Raw genomic sequence first — 25381 nt, forward strand, 5'->3', positions numbered from 1 at the left:
TTTGATTGTTTTAATGTAAAAAGATGTTTATATTCCAAAACCAAGTGACTAAAGCAGGAGGACCACAAGTTTGAGGCCAGCTTGGGCTACATAATAAAGACCTTGTCTCAAAAACAAGCAAATGAAAGATGAGGGGGGTTTGGAGAGGCGACTATGTGATTAAGAATACTTGCTGTTCTGTACAGGATCTGGGTTTGGTTCCCAGCACCACAAGACGGCTCACAACTGTCTGTTGTGGTGATAATGTGTTCCCAATATGTTGTGCACCCTAATAAACTTGTCTGGGGTCAGAGAACAGAACAGCCACTAGATAGATATAGAGGCCAGAAAATGGTGGCACACACGCCTTTAATCCCAGCATTCCAGAGGCAGAGATCCATCTGGATCTCTGTGAGTTCAAAGCCACACTGGAAACAGCCAGGCATGGTAACAAGAGCCTTTAATCCCAGGAAGTGATGGCAGAAAGCAGAAAGGTACATAAGGCGTGAAAACCAGGAACTAGAGCTGGTTAAGCTTTTAGGCTTTTAGCAGCAGTTCAGCTGAGATCCATTTGGATGAGAACTCAGAGGCTTCCAGTCTGAGGAAACAGGATCAGCTGAGGAATTGGCAAGGTGAGGTGGCTGTGGCTTGTTCTGTTTCTCTGATCTTCCGGCATTCACCCCAGTACCTGGCTCCAGGTTTGATTTCATTAATAAGATCCTTTAAGATGCATGCTACATCTGGTGCCCAACGTTCGTGGTATGAATTCATGAAAAAGCCGCTTGCCTGTGGCCTTTCGGGGCCCTGCTCAGACCTGAGCTACCCTCAGCCGGTTGTGGTGGTGCACACTGGTAGGATTTACTGAAAGAGGCAGAGGCAGGAAGATTCCGACTTTGAGGCCAGCCTGGGAGGCTTACTAAGAAGAAGCTGTGGCTCGGGCCGAGCCACAAACGGTGATGGTGGTGAGACCGTGGAGGCAGCACTGCTATTCCTTGTTCCTGGCTCCTTCTCATTGTGTTGGTGACTGCGGTGATGCTGCTGCCTGGGACGAAGGGTTTACTGCTGCTTGTTCAGAGAAGAATTGCCAGGACCATCGTGTTACAAGAAAGCATTGGCAAAGGTCAGTTTGGAAAAGTTTGGCAAGACAAATGGTGGGGAGAAATTGCTGTGACGATATTCTCTTCTAGGGAAGAACATTCATGGTTCTGAGAGACAGACATTTATCAGACTGTGATTACTCCAAACCACAAAAAAAAAAAAAAAAAAAAAAAAAAAAAAGTCTGCAGGGAACCATGACCACGCCTAACAGCGACTTTGAAGTCTCCAAAAAGGTGACGGGATCCCACAATGATGATTCCACATGGACTGTGGTAAAGCCATTAACACCACGGAAAGACCAACTTTGGACTACAAACTGCTCAGGATAGTTTCAAGATGGCTAGCTGAGATGATCCAGCCTGACAGACTACTTGAACAAGGACTTGAGATAGTCCTGCACTTTCTCATTATGCAGCGACTGGACAAATTATACAGGACTTGACAATTAACCCAAAAATTTTCTTTTCAGGATTCCCTAAAGATGCCTTCACCTCCAGAAAGCAGGAAGTAATTTTAAGGAAACAATGCCCACATTCCCAAGAGGTGGGATGGGAGGTTTTTGGTTGTTTAGTAAGTTATGGATATTGTCATTGTTTATGATGGTTGGTTACAAGTTAATTGTTAATGGTCAGGAAAAAAGCTGAACAAGGAGATTAGATTGAGAGTTTTTGTTTGAAAAAAAGAAAAAGAAAAAGAAAAAAGAGAATATAGATATGAGGTAGATCACTGAATCTACTCTGAGAAAAAAGATAAAGAAATAATAGGATAAATGGGTAGATCATTGAATCTACTCTAAAAAGAAAAAGGGGAAGATATAAAAATGACAAAAGGTAGAATCTATTATGAAAAGAAAAAAGAAAGACTATCGATATAATAAGATAAAAAGGGAGATTATTGAATCTCCTTTTAAAAAGGAACTACTTGTTTTAAATAGGATAAGTAATGAAAATTTTTGTCTGAATTTGTCAAGTGTTAATGGACTGGACATTGTTATATATTAATGGAGTTTTTTGTCTGAATCTGTCAAATGTTAATGGACTGGACATCGTTAATGTAATTCTTGACTGTATATATTGTATATACTTATTGGATATAGTTTTTCTTGTATTGGTTATAAGCTTTTTAAATTTTAGACAAAAAAGGGGAAATGTGGTGATAATGTGTTCCCAATATGTTGTGCACCCTAATAAACTTATCTGGGGTCAGAGAACAGAACAGCCACTAGATAGATATAGAGGCCAGAAAATGGTGGCACACACGCCTTTAATCCCAGCATTCCAGAGGCAGAGATCCGTCTGGATCTCTGAGTTCAAAGCCACACTGGAAACAGCCAGGTGTGGTAACAAGAGCCTTTAATCCCAGGAAGTGATGGCAGAAAGCAGAAAGGTATATAAGGTGTGAAAACCAGGAACTAGAGCTGGTTAAGCTTTTAGGCTTTTAGCAGCAGTTCAGCTGAGATCCATTTGGATGAGAACTCATAGGCTTCCAGTCTGAGGAAACAGGATCAGCTGAGGAATTGGCAAGGTGAGGTGGCTGTGGCTTGTTCTGCTTCTCTGATCTTCCAGCGTTGACCCCAGTACCCGGCTCCAGGTTTGTTTTTATATTAATAAGAACCTTTAAGATTCGTGCTACAGTCTGTAACTCCAGTTCCAGAGGACCCAACACATTCTGACCTCCATGGACACCAGGCACACACAAAATATTAAAACCTTTCAAAAAGACAAACAAAAACTGAATTAAAGAGAGAAAGCTTTGCATTTAGGAAATAGCTCAAGTTCTCTTCTGTTGATTTAAATTTACTTTCAACTTTGATTTGGGGCTAGAAATTGTGTGGGATCAAAAACCAAGAGTGTTCCTTACTCTTGTTTAAGAAGTAATTAGTATTTAAAAAACCCCTGCCTTCGAATTCTCCCTCATTGAAGACTGCTTCCTACACAGGTGGGCATGAAAGGGATGGATTTCTTACAGCGGTCGGACCCTCCAGCTTGAGAAGCCAGTGTGCATATTGTCCCTTCTCTGCATGGGCATGTGGGTCATCTCAGGGAGCAGAAGGGAACAAAGAGAGCCGCCATGCTTCTGAAGCAGTACTTAGTAGGCCCGAAGCCAGGGAGGTTTACTGTAACTGTTTAGAATAGGGTGGATGTTTACTTACTTACTGTGTGTATGCGTGGGTGCCATGGCACACACAAGTGTTAGAGAGCAACCTGTGGGTACCACTGCTCTCAGGGATGAAACTGGGGTTTTCCCTGCCCAGCCGTCTCACCAGCCCAGGACAGACTTCTGCGGTTCTCTAACTTTCCTCCACCAGCACTCAGCAGTGGTACCAACGGTGATGAGCAAGGCTATTCTCTGCCGCACAGTTGGCCCAGACAGGGCGTCAGAGAGTCTGCTGTGTTCCCTTTCTCCTTGTAAGCAGTCAGTCTCCACCACGCAGCTTGCCGGTGCTGAGCCTTCGCTTGGCTGTCCTGTCAACTTGTTCATGGGTGATGGGGATGTGAGCTGGGGTCCTGAGGAGCTTGCTCAGCACGACTGCAGCTCCTGGGGCTGGGTTTGGTAGGATTAGTGTTACAGTAGCGAAGGTTTAGGGGCTGTCCAGATAGTCAATAGATGAGTCTTCTGAAGTGTATTTATAGCAATACAGCGATAAACACTTGCGGCTTTGGGTTTTACATTTCTCGGTAGAACAGATAAATCTGTTCTGGTAAAAGGACTTTCGTTGTTATTTCTAAATTCCCCCTTTTCTCAGGAACTAAGAGAAGAAACAGTTAATTAAGCAATAGAAGCCTTTTTGTGGCCCATTTCTATAGACCCAGGAGGACAGGGACATTCCCTTCTTTCTAGGCTCTGTCTACTAACGGCTTACTAGAAAACTCTCTTGCTCCGATAACCACAGCATGCTGATGGTGTTCAGACAGCACTTCTCTTAGACCAGGAGAAATAGCCAGAGAAGAAACAGGCAAACTTCCTATGTAGAAGCCATAAATAATTAGGTTGGTGATTTCTGAACAGATTGTAGACTGTATGAAGCAAGCAAAAAGGTAGAGAGAAAAGGTTATTTTGAGGTGTGGGCCCTGCCAGTTTCCCTTTTTCTGAGCCCAAGAGTATTTACAGGGTCTTTCCAAATGGCAGTTAGTCTGGAGATGAGACGATGTTTTCCTCTTTTCAGATTGATTTCGTAGCCCATGACGATATCCCCTATTCTTCTGCGGGGAGTGATGACGTGTATAAGCACATCAAGGAAGCAGGTGAGTGGGTTGATGTCCATCTTCACTTTATGGGGTCTTGGGTGACTTCAGAGATTCAGCCATGGCATTGCTTTGCAGTAGAAAATGTGAACTCTGAGAAATCCAACATTCTGCTTCTGGTCAAATTGTGGACAACAGTGCGAGTGAGCACACTCCAGCACCTGTCAGTTCTTGCTCCAGACATCTCATTTCAATCTCTTAAATTTAGGACAAGTCCATATTCTTACCATTAGGACAATGTGTGCTCCTTCTAAGCCTTGATTCAGTCTTCCTGTGTGCCAGGGTCTTTAGAGTCCACTTATAGTAATAACGGAGTCTGCCCTTTTTTCTGTCCTGGAACTCACAGTGTAGACCAGGCTGGCCTTGAGCTCACAGAGATCCACCTGCTTCTGCCTCCCAAGTGCTGGGATTAAAGGAGAGTCTTGGTTTTTGTTTTGTTTTGTTTTTTGAGAAATAGAGAAACATGCTGTTCCCAGGCTCTGCCTAGTCCCCCTTTCTGATGTGCCAGGACATCAGTGTTTGTCTGTTTGTGTTTCGACTTAGGCATGTTTGCTCCAACACAGAGGACAGAAGGTATCTCCACATCAGATATCATCACCCGCATTGTCCGTGACTACGATGTATATGCAAGAAGGAACCTCCAGAGGGGCTATACCGCCAAGGAGCTCAATGTCAGCTTCATCAACGTGAGTTGCAACCTCATCTCGTAGTTCCCTGCCTCTGGAGGACACACCTTGCTTCCCGTGCCGTCTGGGCTGAGCATGCTTTTCAGTCTGCTGTGATTATCATTCCCCAAAGCTAATACATGCCCCTTTGCAGGAAATATGGCACCAAGCTGTTGTTGTTTGTTTTTGGTCTTTTGGGGGCCCACCACCCAACTCCCAAATAAGTCACACATGGAGGCTTATTCTTTTTCTTTTTTCTTTTTTTTTTTTTTGGTTTTTCGAGACAGAGTTTCTTTGTGTAGCTTTTGGTGCCTGTAGACCAGGCTGGCCTTGAACTCAGATTCACCTGCCTTTGCCTCCCGAGTGCTGGGATTAAAGGGGTGTGCTACTAACACCACCCAGCTTATTCTTAATTGTAAATGCCCGGCCTTATCTTGGCTTATTTCTAGCCAGCTTTTATAAACAACTAAATTATCCCATCTACCTTTGGCCTCAGGTTTTTATCTTTCTCTATTCCTGTATACCTTTTCTTTGTTTCTTATTCCATGTCTGGCTGTGTAGCTGGGTGGCTGGCCCCTGGGTCCTCCTTCCTCTCATTCCTTCTTCTTTCCTCTCAGATTTCTCCTTCTATTTATTCTCTCTGCCTGCCAGCCCCACCTATCCTTTCTCCTGTCTTGCTATTGGTCATTTAGCTCTTTATTAGACTGTTAGGTGTTTTAGACAGGCAGAGTAACACAGCTTCACAGAGTTAAACAAATGCAACATAAACAAAAGTAACACACCTTAAAATATTCTCCAACATGCCGGGCGGTGGTGGCGCACGCCTTTAATCCCAGCACTCGAGAGGCAGAGGCAGGCGGATCTCTGTGAGTTTGAGGCCAGCCTGGTCTACAAAGCGAGTTCCAGGAAAGGCGCAAAGCTACACAGAGAAACCCTGTCTCAAAAAACAAAACAAACAAACAAACAAAAAATCTCAAACACTAAGCACTGCACAGAGGCAGGGTCTAGTGTCTAATACGGTGCAATAATATCAGAATATCAGTATATTGATACAAGGACAGACAGGCTGTGTTTACAGCCGGACATAGTGCCTTTAATCCAGCACTCAGGAGGCAGAGGCAGGTGGATCACTGTATGTTCCGGGCCAGCTAGGGCTGCACAGTGACATCCTATCTTTTATATATATATATATATATATATATATATATATATATATATATATATATATATATATATATATATAAATTATTGTATAAAATTCGTCAAATAGGAATGTATAATTGAGAATGCCTGATAGTAATCAGTGGTGGTTGGTGTTGGGTACTGGTTACTGCGTGGAAAGGTCATGGTCAGGACAGAACCCAGTGGTACCTTTTAGAGCTTTATTAGGAGGAAAAGGGGTGGTGGGGGGGGAAGGGGACCAGGTCTGGTGAGAGAGAAAGATGAGGGAAGGAGCGGAGCAGAGCAGAGAGGAAACAGAGAGAGAGAGAGATGGGTGGGGGTCCGCGTCTGGCTTTTTAAGGCGGGGATTGCGTGACCATAGGCGTAGTTGCCAGCGCTTGCTGATGCCGGAAGACGCCAGACCCTGAGGAATGAGAGCAGATCCTAACAATGCCTATAGTCTCAACACAGATACATCTGTTCAGTAAAAGGACTAGAGGCAAGAAGATCAGGATTTTGAGGCCAGTCTTAGTGACGCGACTTTCTGTCTCAAAACCCAACAAAAGAGAGGCTCTTAACTGTTTGGTTGGCTTTTTTGTTTTGTTTGTTTGTTGTGTTTTGTTTTGTTTTGTTTTTTGAGACAGGGTTTCTTTGTGTAGTTCTGGCTGTTCTGGAACTCACTTTATGGACCAGGCTGGCCTTGAGCTCACTGAGGTCCGCCTGCCTCTGCCTCCTGAGTGCTGGGATTAACGGTGAGTGCCACCACTGCCCGGCGGTTTTTGTTTTTTTAAATTGGGTGTTCTTTTGAGAATGTGATGAAAACTATGAATCTTTCCCCATGTGGCTAATGAGTGACACACAGCATTTATTTTATATACAGTTTCCCCACATGGGCTATTTATTTAGCAAGTCCTGTTTCAAAAAAAGGTAAGCCAAGTGTGGTGGTGCATAACTATCCCCAGCACTTGGGAGACTGAGACTGGAGGATTGCACGTATGAGGCATAGCAAGACTGTCTCATAAAACAAAAGCAGGAGCTGGAGAGGTAGCTCAGTGGTTACGAGCACAGGCTGCTCTTCCTGAGGCCCCGGTTCTTTTCCCAGCACCCATGTTGCGGCTCACAGTCATCTGTAACTCTGGTCCCAAGGCATCCAGTGACCTCCCTGGACTCCGAGGCTCTGCGTATGTGTGGTGCCCTCCTCACACGCAGACGATACAGCGACAAACTCACCCGTGTCCATAAACAAAAAGGAGAGGGAAAGACCGAAAACAATGACTTCTCTTCCTTCTCTTCCCCTCCTTCACCTTGTGCGACCAAACGTACGCTGTGTTACGGGGCTGTCTGCGGCCTCTCCCTTCCTCCTTCATGCTAGAGAAATTAGGAGAGTACATTTTTAAAATAATTTACTTCCTGTGCGCTGGTGTTTTGCCTGCGTGTATGTCTGTGTGAGGTTGTCAGGTCCCCTGGAAGTCACAGACAGTTGTGAGCTGCCATGTGGGTGCTGGTCCTTGAACCCGGGTCCTCGGAGAGAACAGCCAGTGCTCTCAACCACTGAGCGGTCTCTCCAGCCCTGCATTGCTTTGTTTTTAACAAAAGGTCTCAAGTTACAGCCCAGGCTGACCTGGAAGTTGTGATCCTCCTGTCTTGGCCTCCTGAGTACTGGGGTTACCGGCGAGTGCCACTATGCTCAGATGGTACAGCACTTTACATCTGACTAAATATCACTCCTTCTCCAGAGAGCTAAAGTTTAGACCATTTTACACTAATGTTAGGAATGTTGGTAGGACCAACTTTCTGCCATTTTTCAGATGATCAAGCAGATCTCCAACTTCTAAAAAATAAAACATGGGCTGAGAAGATGGCTCGGTTGGTAGAGTATTTGCTCTGCCAGCATAATGACCTGAGTTCTGATCCCAGCACCCTGTAAAAAGCTAGCTGTGGCAGCGCGCCCTCTAAGGACTGGGCAGCCGGCCAGCCTAGCAGAATTGGTGAGCTCCAGGTTCAGTGAGAGAGCCTATCTCAGGAAGGTGGAGAGTGGTTAAAGACACCTGATGTTGACCTCGGACCTACACACACATGCACAGACATGGGTGCGTGCGCGAACAGTCTGTGGGTAGGTGCATGTGAATGCAGCTGCCGGCAGGGGCCAGAGGTGTCAGAGCTCTCAGGACTGGACAGAGAGGCAGTGAGCCGTCTTAAGTGGGTGCTGGGAATCACACTCAGGTCCTCTGGAAGAGCAGGAGGCACTCTTAGTAACCTGAGCCCTCTCTCCCAGCTTGAGTATCATGTCTTAAAAGCCATCTGTTTTGTCCTAGGAGAAGAAATACCACTTGCAAGAACGGGTTGATAAAGTCAAGAAGAAAGTGAAAGATGTGGAAGAAAAATCAAAAGAATTTGTGCAGAAGGTGGAAGAAAAGAGCATTGATCTCATCCAGAAGTGGGAGGAGAAATCCCGAGAGTTCATCGGCAGTTTCCTGGAAATGTTTGGTCCAGAAGGGGCGCTGGTGAGAGCCTGCCTTCCCGACCCGAGGGATATGGCAGGCGGGGGTGGGGGGGGGGGTGGGGGTGGGGGGTGGTGGTGGTGGTGTAGATATGGGGGGGTGCTTCCCACTGCTGCTGGACTGGCGATTGAGTCCAGAGCATAGTACGCATGCTAGCGAGCGCTCACCACTGAGCTACGTACCCTGCCTTATTTATGTATTTATTATTTTGGAGACAAGAACTCACTATGTAGCCTTGGTTGGCTTGAAACTTGCAGTGTAGACCAGGCTGGCCTAGGACTCAGAGTGATCTCTGTCTCCCAACTGCTAGGATTGAAGGTGTGTGCCACCACACCAGGCTTATTCATTTATTATTTGGAGGCAGCATCTCCCCAGGGTGGGTGCACTTAGGCCTGAACTCTCTATGTGGCCCGAGGCAGGTCTTGAACTTGTGACTCTAATGTTTCAGCCTCCAGTCAATATGCAGTGAATTAAGGGAATTGCACTGCTATGGATCTGAGCAGAAAGGAACATCCAAATTAAGAAGTGATCTTATCTAGTCATACATTTTCCTAGTAATTTTGTCAGCTGTCTATCAACCTTGACAGCTGGAGTCAAGATAAGAAGGTAGTCACTTCTGTGTTTTGGGTTTACACGGAAGAGAAGGGGGCACAAAAAGAGAACAGATAGCAAGCTTCCTCTCTGTGAGCAGCTGCTGTGGGTCCCCAATGGAATAGCAGTGCCCGCAAACCAAATGAGAATCCCACTCGTGAGCCTTTGTTTTTGCCCGAGTGTGACTGCAGACTAAGTAGCCTTGGGAGAGTGTCTCTGATGGAAGTCAGGGAGAGGCTGACAGACAAGCAGGTGGGACTCAGAGAAGCGATCCAGTGTGCCCGGGAAACTGCTAGACTTTCAGTTGTGCCCTCCCGTCTGTCTCCTGAGTCATGTTTGGCATAGCAGGGGCAGGGTGTTGCCCTCACACGCTTGAGACGTAGCTTTGATCCTCGGCAATAAAGAACAATGACACAGGGGAGATGGACAATAACGTGAGGTTTCCCAGGCTCTGGGAGTGACTCTGTGGCCTGTAGGGATCTCCTAACTCTCCCTTCTGGTCTCCCTCCCCAGAAACACATGCTGAAGGAGGGAAAAGGCCGGATGCTGCAGGCCATCAGTCCCAAGCAGAGTCCCAGCAGCAGCCCTACTCACGAACGCTCCCCATCCCCCTCCTTCAGATGGCCCTTCTCTGGCAAGACTTCCCCATCCTCCTCCCCAGCAAGTCTCTCTAGGCGCAAGGCTGTGACCTGTGACATCAGCGAGGATGAAGAGGACTAACGGCCCATCCCTGTCCCCTCTCCCTCCCCCTGCCTGTCACCTCCAGAAGCTCTCGGTGGAATTCCCTTCTGTGATCCCAACACTAAACCCAAGGACATCTACAAAGAAAAGACGAGGGGCAGGAGGACCCGGGCATGGGGAAGCAGACCGCCTGTGCCCCGCGACCTCCGCCAGCCACACCCAGGAGGCTGAGCACATCTTAGAAGCCTGCTCGCATCCATCCTCCCTCCCAGAGCTTTGCTTTACTGTTTATGTCATGTAATCTTGACAGGGCAATTGTCATTTTTATTAATTTTTTAAAAATTAGTCTTTCAAATATAGTAAGTAGAACTAATTTTTTGCCCCTGAGGAGTGGGCAGAAGAAGGAAGCGTGTAATACCCAGAGGCCTTTCTTCCTGACACACTAGTTGCTTGCCTTCTCAAGAGAGTGGCTTGCAGATCCTGCAAACAAAGAGCCATGCTGATGTGTGATGTGGCGAGACGATTGCAACTTCCCCTTCCCTAAAACATCCTGAGCCTGAATCAGCTCCAGATTCCCTGGGTGTCCTGCTGGCCGTGTGTCAGCATGGCTGTGGAGGGGAGAGACCCGAGCCTCACTTCTCGTGCTCCCTGAGGAGTTTCTTGTTGGACCCAATGGGGTCCATACAGACACTGATGGGGACGGAACCGAACCACAGAGCGTCCGTGTTCATCGTCTCAGAAAATTCTGTTGCCCAACTATTTGGGAGTTCTTGTCAATCTCTTTCCTGCAACCTACCTGTAAAGGAAGGGACACCGGGGGCTGCTGGGATTGCAGAGGGCAGTGGGGTGGACTCAAGTCTAGTGCAAGGGCAGTTGTGGTCGAGTTCCTGCTGGGAATTCACCCCTCACCCTGCAGCTGCTGTTTCAGTACCGTGCCTGGCTTGATACAAAGGATGCTTTGTATGTTTCCAGCTGAACTCGACCCATTAACCCATGTTGCTTACTGCCGTATTTAACACTTAGATTTTTCACGGAGCACACAGGCAAAAGCATCAGAAAACACTTTGATATCTAAAACACTCTTACTGACCTCTGCCCCTCTTAAGCATGCTCTTGGGTCAGATCAGTGGCTCATGGAGGCTCTTTACCCTCTAAGAGCTGCACCTGGCAGGGACTTCCTCCACTGCCCCTCCAGAAGCCACAGGCTTGGGCTAAACTACTAACGCGGAGGTCGGTGCCCCGACCCACCTGTTCCGAGAGGAAACAGAACTGGAATTTCAAATCAAGGGTGCCGACTCTCGACACCTGCTGCTGAGGATGAGCTGGTGTGTTCAGTCCCCTTGCCCCTCAGCTCCGCTCATGGCCCAGCGAGTTCCTCACTGTCAGCTATCCTGTCGTGGGATTTAGGGCAAAATTGTTTACTCCAGGACCTACTTGTCACTCATGAATACCCCTTGTGGGGGTGGAGCTTTAGGGTTTTCAGCAAAGAAAACCACATTTTCTTTTTCCTTGTACCTCTGTTAGGACTGTGAGCATTTCATAGCCCTCCCCAGACACTTTCTTACTGCCTAAGGGTCTGAGGCTCGCAGCATGAAATACCTGCATGGCAGGCCTACCCAGGCTCCTCAGCTATCTCCCAGGCAGGCAAAGCAGAGGAGGGGGTCAGAGAGGCACACCTTGGTGTCCCGATGGCCCGTGGAAACTCCATTCCTAACTCCTCACAGTGCTGTTTTCACTGTCAGATCTGACCCACGTGGCCTTGGCCTGGACTCCTTTCTCAAACCCACTGAAGTGAGGGTTTTCTCGTGTTATATAGCGCTGCACAGCTCATTCTGACTCTTCTACTTTGGTCCTCCCTTTGGCGATCCGTCTCTCTCTGCCTTATTCTCCCGAGTATACAAAAGTGATGACGTCACTACCGACACTCACCTGCTTGTTCCCACAGTGCGTGTCACCCGAGCTGGCACTGTGGGAATGGAAAGGGTCTCAAACATCAGAGCCTCTAGGCTGACAAGAGGTGTTCCGTAGCCAGGACTAGCCTATGCTCATGTTCTCAGAACGCCCCTCCCCCTTTCCCATCTCCTAACACTCATAGTCTCAGATAACCTAGACGTGAGCAAAAAAACGTCTAGGGTGTGGCAGCATGTTAGGTACTTGAGGGTGAGTGTGCTCCTAGGTGCTAGAAAAAGGTGCTGTGGGGATGCTGCACTGTCAGCCTCCTGTACCTAGTTAAGTGTGGTTAAGCATTTGGATGTTGTGTCTGACTAATCCGCACCTCTTCCTGTGCAGCCTCGGCTGTGGAGCTCCTCCCTGAGGCCGGATAAGCATGGAAGGGTCGGCCTCGAAGCCTCTCTGCCATAGGAAGTGGCTGCAGACAGGAGTCTTCTAGCTGGTGTGGAGGAGAGGCCAGGATAGCAGCTAACCTGGACGTGGGCTGGACAGGAACATTGCTCTTTTCGTATACTAGGCTGGAGACTGGAGAATAGAGGTTGCCACATAAAGTAGAAGTGGGTTGCTAGTGCCCGCAGCTCAGGAGAGCTAAGCCAAAGACCCTTTGCAGACCTGAGGAAGGGACTCGGAGTTGAGAAGGCTGAAGATCCTGAGGAAGAGGAACGGAGAGACCTCTCTGGTCCCTTCTCTCCAGCACTGTAACTCCTCTCGCTGTGGCCGCACATCTGGCCAGCCGTCTAGGATAACCCTCCACCGTGGCTCTTCCCAGTGCTTTGTCACTGTCCCCAGCCCCTGTTCACTCACGTACTCCACGTTCTGGAACCTGTCGTCTTGGAGATCTGTTCTTTATCAACTTTTCAATCCTTTCTCAAATCAGTTCTGTTTCTCTGCTTTGGTTTAATCCCCTAAAGCCATAGCCTCTAGATTTCTGTCAGCATCCATGTGCCGAAATTGAACCCACACAGGGTTCAAAGAAAGCTTCCTTAACGATGTTTTTAAAACTAATGGTATTTTTTTTAAGCTTACCAATATAAGTATTTTTAAAGGTTGTATTTTTCAAAGTCATAACAATGATTGTTTTCTCTCACAGAATAGATTATCATGGGATAAAGAATGGTCCCTAGCTTCTATTTTTCAGAATAAATAAGTATAACATATTCTTGGACTTTGCTACATTAAAGGTTAATTGTCCTAAAAGAAAAAAGATATGTAGTCTGTCTGCCAGAATTTGTTGTCAGTCTGAGATTGGGGTAGAGAACAGAAATGGCAGTATTAACGTTTGGGTGGCCCAGATTGGGTTCTACCGGGTTTGAAGTGAGCGCCTTCCACCGCCTTGGAGGAACCAACTGTTGTAAACAGAATTGATTGCACCGAGGCTGCTGAACGGCAGACACTTGGGAAATCTCACCCGTGCCATGAACACCTGCCTATCACCAGTGCGAGTCCATGGGGAGTTTGCTCAGAGTTCAGTGTGTCACTTTCCTGTCTGATAATTTGTCCAGTTATTTTGGCTTTTGTCATTTAGCCAAATAAAGGCCACGTGGTTTTGCCTGGTGTTTCTGTTTGCTGTAGTTTTGACCAGGCAGATATGTGTTAAGTATTGTTTTTTTTTTTTCTTTATATTCTCAGTTCCTTTGAATTTGTGTCCTGATTTCTGTCCTCAAGATCAAGCTTCATGACGATATTAACGAGCAGTTCCATTTGCAGCTTCTTAGGAAAAACTCAAAAAGCTGGCACAAAGGGACCCCAGACCTCCCACGGCCAACTGGTACACCCAAGGAAAGAACAGCTTGTACGGCAGAGCCTGGCTTCTTTGGGAAGCTAGATCAGTGCTGTTTTGCCCGGCTAAGGTCTACTCCAGTTCCTACGTCGGATAAACCATACATAAACCATGCACTCTTTTCCCCTTTATTCTGCTGTGCAAAAGCTCAGGGTGACCAATAGTGGCACCCACAGAAGGACTGTGCCTCGTGCAGAGTCTCAGCCTTCACCCTGTTCATTACAAAACTTCAAACGCCTTCCCTGAGCAAAACCCAGAGGGGTTCCGCATACTGCACTTTACCTCCATCCCTATAGTCATATGGAAGCTGCCAGCCTGCGCCGCCCGCCGCCAGTGGGGGCCTTAACCACCGGTTAAGGTCGAGGGACGGGAGGAATCTCATGCTCTTCCGAGCAGGACAGTCTCTTTTCCATAGTCCAGGCCACTCGCCTCAGGCTTTGAGTGTCAAGTCCAGGTCTGGTGCCGAACAAGTCTCGTACCCAACCTTGTCGTCTTTCCTCCGATAGTACATCCGCGTCAGCACCGTCATCAGGAAGGTCTCCACTATGAGCATGTGGCAGTTCATCACTGCAGCGCGGAGTGGGACGGGACAGAGGTTATACTGCGTTAGAGACGAGGGAGCTATAGCAACCCCGACAAGCCAGCTGAGAGACACTGCAGTTTACCTCGGAACCAAGACCTAGGGATGCCAAACTGCTGTGTGGAGCAAGGCAGACTAATGGTAGCCAGAACTCGGCTCTGACGTCTCATCTGAGGCCAGCGTGCGCGTTTTCTCCACACTCTGCTTCCTAACCATACCCATTCTTGAGTTGAGGACTGAACCCCTGGCCTCCTGGTTTGATCATTAGGACTGGCCTCAAGCTGGGGACATTGCAGTTCGCTATGCTCAGAGAGGGAGGAGTCCTCAGAGCCTCGGCCTGCTTTCTTGGATTCTTCCTGAACATTCTGAGCAGACATCAGGCTGGCCCACTTCTGTCCCAGGGTCCTGTCTCCACTGCTCCCCTCCCAGTTTGGCCCGCGATGTGGAAAGGAGCCCTAGGTGCTTACCTTGGGACCTGATTTTAGAAGAGAAGGGAGGTGAGCAAGCAATCTGCCCGCCGTTAGCCAGGATGGAGAAAATGGAGGGCTGCAGGGCAGTCAGGATGACAAGAACCTGCGGCATAGAAGAGACGGGGGTAGGAGGTTGGCACCTGCCACCCCTGGTCCTGAGGCCAGTGCAGACCAGTCTCTGCAGTTAACGGAGGGCCGAGACTCAAAACTATATTGAAAATCGGTGCAGTTTTCATCTTCAGGCAAATTATAATCGTGCTTGCCGCTCATTTACTAGGGTTGCTCACAAAACAATCAGCCTATCTCTCTCTCACGGCCACCATCAGACCCTCAGCGGCATCCAGACAGGTGACAAGGTCATGTGGTGATAGAGGCAGAGGTTGGAGTGATACAGCAAAAGGCCAAGGAAGCACCACCATAGACTGCGGGCCAATTCCAGAGAGGAAATGGCAAGCCGGGTTCTCCCAGGCAGCTTCCAGAGAGATTATGGCTCTGCCTACATTTTGATTTGGGGTTTCCAGGCTCTCGATCTGTGCAATAATACATTTCTGTTGTTTTAAGCCCGGTTGACATTTTGTGGCACAGAAAATCAAATAAGAGATAAAATGGAAGTGGGGGTGTGTGGAGATAATGTTCCAAATCTCCCAGGAAACCCAAAGGTTAAGACCATTTCTGGGGTGTAGTTACCTGGAACAGAGCAAACTTGGATCCCATATTCTGTTCACCCAGGTGCATCTTGGCTTGACGGAAAAGGATGGCCAGCGACCACAGAGCGAACAGTGTGGACACGCCCAGGAAAGTGTTGATCCACAGAGCCGTGCTCTTCTCAGAAATCTGGTGGCAGACCAGGAAGCAATCAGGAGGACAAACCCTCCTTTTGTTTTTCCTTGTCCATGTGGACAACGGTGATACCAAAGCCCCCAAGCCTGGACTTCGTCTCCCCACCGGATTCTCTGGCCTATTACTCTCCCGTGGCCACCCTGCCCTTGGCCTTGTGTGTTGCTGGTGCTCAGATATTAGTTCTAGAACCCAAAGGTAATGGGTCTTAGACTTTACTGCCTCCTCTTGGCTTACGTCTGATGGGTCAAAGATGCCATCAGGGATGAGGAACAGCCCTACTAGGTTCAGCATTATCTTGAAGAAGGCATACTGGAAAGCGCCCACCATCATCAGCTGAAGCTTCTTCCTGACGGAGGAAAAGAGTGAAGAACATGGACCCATAAACCACCCACCCTAAGGGAGCCTAGCCCCTCTGCTGAGCTCCTGGACTAAGGCTGACGTCACGACATGTCTCACGGGTGAAGGCACAGTAGCGAGTAGGTTGGGAGCACTGGGAATCCTTGCCTCATGCTTGCCTCTGATGGTGCCTTTTGAGTAGGAGCTCAAAGTATTGACTTTTCAAGTTCATTACTCAAAGTAGGCAGGGGGCAAGCAAGCACCCAAACTACAGTTTTCTCTTTGCCACTGCAGTGGGAGCTGGGCGTGATAGAAAACACCTTTAATCCCCACACTCAGGAGTCAGAGGCAGGAGGATCTCTGTGAGTTTAAGGTCAGCCTGGTCTACAGAACGAGTTCCAGGATAGCCAGGGCTACATAGAGAAACCCCGTCTCAAATAAATAAATAAATAAATAAATAAATAAATAAAAAATAAATAAATAAATAAATAAACAAATAAATAAATAAACGAACGAACGAACGAGTGAATAATTAAATAAATAAATAAATAATAAATAAATAAATAAATAAATAAATAAATAAATAAATAAATAAATAAATAAAATGAGTAAGCAAGGCAGTGAGCTGAAGCATAAGACTTCTTCCTCTGGGGCAGGAGAGATGGCTCAGCAGTTAAGAGCACTGACTGCTTTTCCAGATAACCTGAGTTCCCACATGGCAGCTCACAACTGTCTGTGACTCCAGTTTCAGGGGACCTGAAACCCATTCCAAAACACTAATGCACATAGAAAGAAAATTCTTCCTGTTCTCTCTTGGGGGGGGGGCAGGTCCCCATGTGGGGGGTCCTGGCTGTGGGATATCTACCTTTTTCATTGGCTGTGTCCCATACAGGCTTAATTTCAAGAGCCTTGAACTACTGGGGTTACAGGGCCTTATGCTCACTTGTCCATGCCTTACCTGGTAAGTATGAGGGGTGGGCAGCAGGGGCAGCAGCAGCAGCAGGGGCCCGTGTGCACCCTCATTGGGGTGTCCTTCAGTGTCCTCAGAACCGCATCCTTCCCACCAAAGCCTTCCACCATGACCAACATCAGCAGATAAAAGACTATGGCATAAAACCTGGGGGAGAGAAGGCAGACTGCAAGCCCATGGGTAGAGCACCACAGGGCACCCCTTTGCCCCTCAAGAGATAGAGATTGCCGGGAGAGCTGGGGCTCACTGAGGGAAAGGGCCAAGGGCCTGGCATTTCAGTTGTTTTTTTCAAGACGGGGGTTTCTCCGTGTAGCCGTGGCTGTCCTGGAACTCACTCTGCACTCAGAGATCTGCCTGCCTCTGCCTTCCCCCATGTTGGGATTAACGGTGTGTGTCACTGCTGCCCAGCTGGGGCTGGCATTTTTGATGCATAACTCAAGGAACAAGAGAGGTGACTGGGTCCAGAGGACTGGGAAGGGAGCATTTGGGGCCTCTGGGAACAAACAGCGACTGAAGAGTGTGCCCCCCAAAAGGCATCCCCTGAGCACAAGCAAGAGTTCAAGGGCCTCCCATTAGCACGGGTTGATAAGAGCTGGCTAGATTCGTATCAATGGGGCCTCAAGACAAGGACTTGGGAGGCTTGGGTGTCAGGAAAGGACTGTAGAAGGATGCTCATCCCCAGCGGTGAGGGCGGGGCCAGACACTCACGACGTTATGGCCATTTCCACGAGTGTGAGGGCTCGAGGGATCCAGAGACCAAAGCAGCAGAACACAGACACGACCTGCTTGCAGAAGAACAGGACGCAGGCTAGGGCGGGGCCAGCGAGACCAGCCCGACTTTTTGTAGCTAGGGCGCAAAGAAGCCGGACCTGTGTGTTTGAGGCACTAGTCCTTCCACGGGCTAACTGCTGCTCCTGGGTCAGTGGTAGAGCATGCACAGGGCCCTGGGCTCCGTACCCAGAACCAACCAAAGTAGAAACAAGGACTGGTGACATGACTCAGCGTGTAAAGGCGCTTCTCACAAAAACCTGGCAACTTGAGTTCAACCCCCAGAACCCACGTTAAGAGTGGAACAAGAGAACCAACTCCACAAATTTGTCTTCTGACCTCTACACATGAGCTGTGGCAGGCATGCTCCCCCATCATGTGCACGCACACCCTAGTAATAATAACAATAACAACCCATTTTTAAAATAAAAATTGCAACTGGAAAATAACTGAATAAATTAAATCCAGGCCCTGTGCAATGGCTGCATAAGTTTTCAAAGGCGTACAGCTGCTGGAGCTGTGGCTCAGTGGTAGGGTGTTCAGTACCCACAAGGGGAACGAAGAACAAACAAGCCCACAGCGGAAGGCTGAGTATGGCCCCGTGGACACAAATGCCTGTGTATTAGAAGGTGGCCTGCTTTTACCAGCGGTGCCATGCTGAAGGGAAAAGGAGTGGGCACAGCCTGGTGCCGAGTGGGTCGCTGTCTGCAGCCCTTTGCAATGGAGTACTTCACCCTGCTGGCAGTTGGTCTTGCAAACAGGCAGAGAGCAGTTCACACGCCCCATGCTACATGGTGCTGGCGGACAGCGCTGCGCTGGAGCAAATGAGTTTAGAACTGTCAGGACAGCCCGGCCCGTCTCCAGTGCCTCTGAAGGGGCCAGTGCCAGCATCCTCACCGTAGGTGCAGAGCTGCTCCAGATCAGGGTCCTCTTCTTGATGGGGCAAAGGGTGTTCTTGTACAGATAAATAGCATCCTCTACGAAGATGGCAACTGAGCCCATGGTAAGAAAGGTCAAGATGATGGTGAGGGTGATTTCCAACGCACCCAGTTCTAAAGGAGAAGGGGAGTAGACGGCAATGAATTGAAGGGCAGATGCTGTTCTAGTAATGCCTATGGAATAAAGTGTGCGTGTGTGTGTGTGTGTGTGTGTGTGTGTGTGTGTGTGTGTGTGTGTGTGTGTGTGTTTTAAGACAGAGTCTCACTGTGTAGCCCTGGCTAGCCTGGAACTGGAACTCGATATATAGAGAAGGCTAGACTTGAGCTCACAGAGAGTCTTCTGCCCCTGACTCTCCAATGCTTGGGATTAAAGGTGTGTTCCCTCATGTCTGACCCTACAAAGGGTCTTTAACTCTTTCTCACAATTGAAAACATCTTTCTGAGCCATCCCATCAGTTCTCTGCCTTGTTTTTTGAGCAGGGTTTCTCACTGAACTCGGAACTCACCAGTTTGACTGGACTTGCTAGGCAGCGAGCTCTAGGAACCCATCCATCTCTGCCTCCCTAGTGCTGGGGGTACATTTGTACCTCGCCATGCTTTTCATATGGGTGCTGGGGATCTGAACTCAGGCCCTTAATGCTTATGTGGCAAGTGACTGACCCATTGACCTATCCCCCTTAACCCCTGAAATTTTTTAAATTTTCCATTTTAAGGGTGATATAGCTGTGCATATTCTGACATAGCATATGCTGTGCAATGATGTGCTCACACAAGCACCCCAAAGCTCATACCCTGTCATCTCCCTTCTTGGAAATCTCCCAGAAGCCCATTCCCGGCTTCCCCCTGGCCTCTGGACTGGCCCGGCTTCCCCCTGGCCTCTGGACTGGGATCTCCACAGCCTGCATTCTCCAGACGCAGAAAGGCAGAGGGAGCCTACAGAGGGAGACAGGAGGGACATCTAGGGTTCCACCGTCCACTAGGGTGACTATAGTTCGCAAAAACTAGTTGACATTTTATGAAAGACTAGAAATAGGGGCTTGGAGGTTCCAAACGGAAAGACATGGAGCTGGAGAAGTTAGCCACCCTGATTTGATCAGTGTACTCTATATATGCATATTGAAATACCACCCCATACTCCATCCATGTGCATAATTATCCCACACTAATTAAAAACCCTGTCATCTCAGCTCTTCTCTGTGTTTCGGGCTGAAGATTTCACTGCCACACTCTCCCATCCTTCCAGCAGCCACGCTGAGCTGTTTCTGCCCTCGAGGACTTTCTCTTTGGCTTCTGCTTGGCTGGCTCCTGGGGCTGTGTTCTCTGTTCCAGTGTTGAGACTTCAGCCCCCATGCCCAGGCAGCCTGCATGATGAGGCCTGCCCAGCTCAGTGAGGTTCTTTACATCTTTCTATACTTTCATGTTACCTCCAAGGCAGGGGCTGTGTCGGGCTGTTCTCTGTTCTGTTGCCAAGTAACAGTAACAGTAACTGCTCTCTAAGTATGCTTGCTATTCAACTTGACACAAACCGGACTCATCAGAGAGGAGGGATCGTCAACTGAGAAAATGCCTCCATAAGATGAGACTGTGGTCAGTCCTTTAGGGCATTTTCTTAATTAGTGATTGATGGTGGAGGGACCCAGCCCATTGGAGTGGCGCCACCCCTGAACTGGTGGGCCTGGCTTCTGTAAGAATGCAGGCTAAGCAGGGCAGTGGTGGTGCAAGCCTTTAATCTCAGTACTCAGGAGGTAGAGGCAGGTGGATCTCTGTGAGTACAAGACAGGCCTAGTCTACAGAGAAAGTTCTAGAACAGCCAGGACTACACAGCAAGACCCTGTCTCAAGAGACTAATAATAAATAAATAATCACAATAATATATATGTAATAAATAGTTTATGCAAATGGCATCTTACAAACTCTAAATGCTTTTTTGTTTGTTTGTTTTGTTTTTCGAGACAGGATTTCTCTGTGTAGCCTTGCACCTTTCCTGGAACTCACTCTTGTAGCCCAGGCTGGCCTTGAACTCACAGAGATCTGCCTGCCTCTCTCTAAATGTTTTTTGCCCAACCTTACTTCTATAACTTTTACTGCTTTCATCATGAGAAGCTGATGTTGCAATTGGCATCCTTGGGTGTGTCTCCTAGATAGGAGACTTTCTCTGGCATATGCCTGGAATTAGAACTGCTGGGCTGGAGGAGAGGGGAAGTTTAGGTTTCATGGGTACTATATGCTATTCACAGGTATTATATATTATGCCAGGTGTGGCTGCCGCTTCATCACCTTCTTTTTTGTTTGTTTGTTTTTAAACATGGGTCCTGGGTATCAAACTCCAGTCTTCAGGTTTTCACAGCAAGAACTTTTACCCGCTGAGCCATCTCACTGGCCCTTTCTTGAATTTTGAAAAATGATTTGCTGTTTCTAATCATAAAGACAATTTCTACTTTTTTTAATTAAAAAAGTTTTCATTTTATGTTTATGTCCTTAATCTGCCCGAATTAAAGTTAATTTCCTGTGTATTGATTTCCTTGGGCATAGGCAGCTGTTCTGCACATCTTCCTAGGAGCCTGTCCTACAGCATCCTTCTGTGTGGACCCCCATGTCCCACAACATTCTTTTGTGTGGACCCCCATGTCCTACAGCATCCTTCTGTGTGGACCCCATGTCCCACAGCATCCTTCTGTGTGGACCCATGTCCCACAGCATCCTTCTGTGTGGACCCCTCATGGAGGCCTGGCTTTGCCTCTGGACCTGATGCTTTGCTGTTTTTCTCCTCCAGGCCCTTTGCCATTGTGACCTCATTGCTTCAACAGCCACAAGCCTGACACAGCCTTCATTGCTGGCAAGGCAGCCTCCCTTTTTGCCCCTTCCCCAAACCGTCCTGGCTTTTCTAGATAAACGTTTAGGTCAGCTTAATTTAAAACAAAATTAAAGGTTATAACAGAATCGTATTACAAACTCTAAAAAAACCTGGTCATTAAAAGCTGTAATAGTTCTAGAATAGCCCTTTAACCACCTAAGAAACAGAGAAGCTGGACGGAGTTTCCCCACATCCCCCTTCCTCTCCGAGTCTCCTGTGGGTCATCGTCACTGCTCAGGATCACTCTCCTGTCTAAATATTTACCAGGGCTCCTGCTTTGTGTCAGCAGTATTTCCCACTTCCTTCCTTCCTGCTGCCCAGGTTCAGCCTCTGTTCCTGCCTGCTCCAGAGGGTCAACAACCGCTTGGTTTCATCCCTGCTTCTCCCAAGGCTCTTCCCCCCCAAATCATTCTGATTACTGATTAAAGGTCCTGAACCACTCCATCCAGCCCCTCCCAATCTTACAGCCCTCACCTGTGGCTCCATCTTGAGGATAAAGTACAACCTCCAGGATTAACCCTATTCAGGCCCCACCTCACCTGCCCAGCCCTCTCAATGCCCCAAGCTCCTCCGCTAGTAACCAACCTTGCCAGATGTGTGTAGCTTCCCAGTGTGGGGAACGCACTGGCCCATTCTATCACCATCCCCACTCTGCACTCCCCAAATCCTCCTGCTCCAGCCTCACCAGGCAGCCTACTTGACTGTGAGACCCAGAGAGTCAACCTGTTTCCAAATCCTTGTTTCCAAAACTTGTTTCTAAATCCTCTACCTGCTCACGTGGTAGCCAGGAGGTACGAGAATTAGTGTGTGGTGTGAGGCAACGTTTCAGAGGCCAAGTAATACTGACACTTTGATTCCTGTGGAGGGCTGTACTGTGGGGGCTGTACTGTGGAGGCTGTACTGTGGGGGCTGTACTGTGGGGGGGCTGTACTGTGGGGGGCTGTACTGTGGGGGCTGTACTGTGGGGGGGGGGCTGTACTGTGGAGGGTTGTAATATAACTTGCAGGTGGTATAGTGGCCTCCTTAAAACCTACCCATTAGATACTAAGGGCAGGCAACCTCCAGCGTGGCCACTCAAACTGTCTGCAGACATGCCAAATACCTCCTGAGCTATGTAAGGTGACTTATGTCCCACCAGCTCCACTCTCTAAATATGAGGTGCTTGGAGCTAGATGCGGCAGCCACCTGCTGGCACTGACCACAGAATGCACCAGGCATCTCTGGACACCTGCAGTTGCTGATACTCTGGCTCAGAGCATCTGAAACAGAGCTATCCTTAGCCCAAGGACCTGGCTGCATCCGCTTCCCACGGCACATGACAGCATCCCCTTGCTTGGGAGGCGTCTATTTTGGAAGAAGCCACACATTTCCGAAATGGTTAATTATGGTGTAGGAGACGAGATAAAACTGGCTTGATCATTTCCCTCCTAGAAGCACACAGGCCACTTTGTTCTCAGTAGTTTGGAGGCAGAAGGCCAGAGCTCAGCTCCATCCGATGCCTAACACTTTCAAAAGCAGTTCAACACTGGGCGGACAAGTTCGCAGACTCATGCAAGTCAAACCCACTCCTCACAGCAGCCACCCCTCTGCAGAGCTGAGAGCTCTCGTAGGGAGTATGTGAACGCTCCAGGGGAATTGTGAGGCTTGCCTATTATACGGGTACCACCTTGAACGCTGGAAACACAAATGAATGTCCCAGATCCTAGCGTCCCAGTTTGAATGTGTCGTGAGGCTGGGGTGGGTGGAGGACCAGGCTCCGGTTTGTCTCCTGGGCTAAATTTTCATGTCTCATGATAGCCCACTGATTCCTTGGGAGAACTGACCTTCTCCAGGGCCTTAGCCGTTATGAACATGGGGCCAGCCATCCTCTCAGGCTGGCCAGATGTGAACCAGCTCTCTTCAGGTCCCCCAGTTGTCCTGACTTCCCTCTGGGGTACACATGTCCTGCTTTCAACTCCTCCAGGGGGGGCCCCCGACTCACCTCTCAGGAGCTGGGCTGCAGTGGGAGGGTAAGAGAAACAGGCAGGGGAGATGCTGTAATTGGTTTGCAGGAGCTCCAGAAGATCCGCTGTGTACCTGGAGAGACACAGGATTGCTCAGAACCAGGGGAAGGGGTGTGGCAGACTAGACCGTCTGATACACATTTAACACTCCTGAGTGCAAGGAGCTAGTCCATTTTTCCTCGAGGCCCTGGAGAACTGGCTTAGGTTAGAGTATACAATAAGCTGCCAGTGAGGGTGAGCAGGGTCCAAGAGAAAGAGTGGTCCCTTAGCCAGGCATGGTAATGCAGGCTTGTAACCCCAGCACCGGGAGGGAGGCTGAGGCAGGAGGATCTTAGTTTGAGACCAACTTCAACTACATAGTGACATGATAGGACTCTGTCAGAAAAGAAAGAAAGGAAGAAAAGGAAGGAAGGAAGGAAGGAAGGAAGAGAGAGAGAGGGAGGGAGGGAGGGAGGGAGGGAGGGAGGAAGGAAGGAAGGAAGGAAGGAAGGAAGGAAGGAAGGAAGGAAGGAAGGAAGGAAGGAAGGAAGGAAAAGCAGTCCCAGAGCACCAGGGACGGGCCTGCCCACTGTTGGTCAGCGGCTCTGTGCATGTCCAGGAGGGCCTTCTGCAGCCCCATCCAATCCCAGTTTCCCTGAAGCCCAGGGGACTCACAGGCACTTTGCAATCTTATCTTGTTCTGAGTGCTGGAAAGCGAAGGGGCCCCGTGAGGCAGCCAGGGAGGGACCGGCCAGAGAGATAGGGGAGGCTGCTGTTTCTTAGCAACTGGCTCCCAGCCCAAGCCCTGCCGCCCTCCCTTACCTGGGGTCAAGTCTTATCTGAGTCCTGCCGGGCTCCATCCTTCTGTTCTCTCGGGCAGACACTGAGGGTGAGGAGGGCCAGGCAGGGCCGGCAGCCGGGAGCCCTGAGGAGTGGGGAGGTTTCTGTCCCGCACTGTGGCGCGAATGGCCTTGATCGCTGGGCCAGGGCTAAGGAGAAAGTGGACAGTCTCCCTTGCTCTCTCTGCCTCCGGAAGCCTCCAGTGTCAGCCTTTTATCTCAGAGTTCACCCCGGAGGAATTTGATCCTCTGTGTTGAAGGAGTTCCCGGACTCCTTACTCCTCCCTGCAGGTTGGTTAGGCTTGGTCCCTCCCACCTCCCTCAGTCCGATACTTTGATCACTCCTTGTCCCCGGACTACCCAACCCTTCCAACTTCATACTCCCTTAAGGAGCCTTCTAAGGCTCACCGGATCCAAGACAGAATGTCCCCCGTCAGGCCCAGGAGAGAGGAACAAAGTCCTCGTTTGGTCAGTAACTCCGGGTGATTCAGGCAGAAGCATAGGCTCTGGTCCCTTGGAAATGAGAGACTCAGGGCTGAGGCCTGGCTGTGTCTGGGTGTGTGGCTTTGCCGCTGTGGGGAAAGGTCAGAGGAGGCTGCTGCTGCTGCTGCTGCTGCTTTTTTTTTTTTTTTAATTTATTTTGCAATACAATTCAGTTCTACATATCAGCCACGGATTCCCTTGTTCTCCCCCCTCCCATCCCCCTCACCTTCCCCCCAACCCCCCCCCCCCCCATTCCCATCTCCTCCAGGGCAAAGCCTTCCCCACAGACTGAGGTCAACCTGGTAGACTCAGTCCAGGTAGGTCTAGTCCCCTCCTCCCAGGCCGAGCCAAACAATCCTGCATAGGCCCCAGGTTTCAAACAGCCAACTCATGCAAAGAGCACAAGATCTGGTCCCACTGCCTGGATGCCTCACAAACAGATCCAGCCAATCAACTGTCTCACCCATTCGGAGGGCCTGATCCAGTGGGGACCCCTCAGCCATTGGTTCATAGTTCATGTGTTTCCATTCGTTTGACTATTTGTCGCTGTGCTTTATCCAACCTTGGTCTCAACAATTCTCGCTCATATAAACCCTCCTCATTCTCGCTAATTGGACTCCCAGAGATCCACCCGGGGCCTAGCCATGGATCTCTGCATCCAGATCCCTCA

At 48.9% G+C, this 25381-nt stretch overlaps 2 protein-coding genes across 6 annotated transcripts in view; one reads left to right on the top strand and one right to left on the bottom strand.

The window, feature by feature from the left end:
- Pcyt1a (phosphate cytidylyltransferase 1A, choline) overlaps positions 1-13425 on the top strand; it is a 49849-nt gene extending 36424 nt beyond the window's left edge. For both annotated transcript variants that reach the window (XM_052740503.1, XM_052740504.1), the window contains exons 6-9: positions 4244-4322; positions 4866-5008; positions 8464-8652; positions 9754-13425. In XM_052740503.1, coding sequence (XP_052596463.1) covers positions 4244-4322; positions 4866-5008; positions 8464-8652; positions 9754-9960 — 618 coding nt within the window. In that variant the 3' untranslated portion in view covers positions 9961-13425. The remainder of the gene's footprint in view (positions 1-4243; positions 4323-4865; positions 5009-8463; positions 8653-9753) is intronic.
- Positions 13426-13535: 110 nt separating this feature from the next.
- Slc51a (solute carrier family 51 subunit alpha) lies at positions 13536-24786 on the bottom strand. 4 transcript variants are annotated; one of them, XM_052740502.1, is made up of 9 exons: positions 24212-24783; positions 23389-23483; positions 18513-18667; positions 17556-17629; positions 16836-16994; positions 15776-15887; positions 15389-15535; positions 14699-14804; positions 13536-14218 (listed from the first exon to the last, which is right to left on the bottom strand). In XM_052740502.1, the coding sequence occupies exons 1-9, from the start codon at positions 24247-24249 to the stop codon at positions 14082-14084; spliced, it is 1023 nt and encodes a 340-aa protein (XP_052596462.1). In that variant the 5' UTR covers positions 24250-24783; the 3' UTR covers positions 13536-14081. The 4 variants fall into 4 exon arrangements, with proteins under 4 accessions (XP_052596462.1, XP_052596460.1, XP_052596461.1 ...); XM_052740500.1 differs by having other exon boundaries at positions 15389-15887; XM_052740501.1 differs by having other exon boundaries at positions 14108-14804; positions 24212-24786.
- Positions 24787-25381: the final 595 nt, after the last annotated feature.

The sequence above is a fragment of the Peromyscus californicus genome, unplaced genomic scaffold (genome assembly GCF_007827085.1).
Source record: "Peromyscus californicus insignis strain IS unplaced genomic scaffold, ASM782708v3 Scaffold_16__1_contigs__length_79575227, whole genome shotgun sequence".
NCBI lineage: Eukaryota > Metazoa > Chordata > Mammalia > Rodentia > Cricetidae > Peromyscus > Peromyscus californicus.

Bases quoted from the DNA above. Each gene is read 5' to 3' on its own strand.
- Slc51a (XM_052740499.1), bottom strand. From the start codon at position 24,249: ATGGAGCCCGGCAGGACTCAGATAAGACTTGACCCCAG. The intron at 17,630-18,512 runs GTGAGGATGCTG...TTCTGCAAGCAG, and splicing joins GGAGCAGCTCTGCACCTACG to GTCGTGTCTGTGTTCTGCTG. The intron at 15,888-16,835 runs GTAAGGCATGGA...TTCCTCCGTCAG, and splicing joins CCACCCCTCATACTTACCAG to GAAGAAGCTTCAGCTGATGA.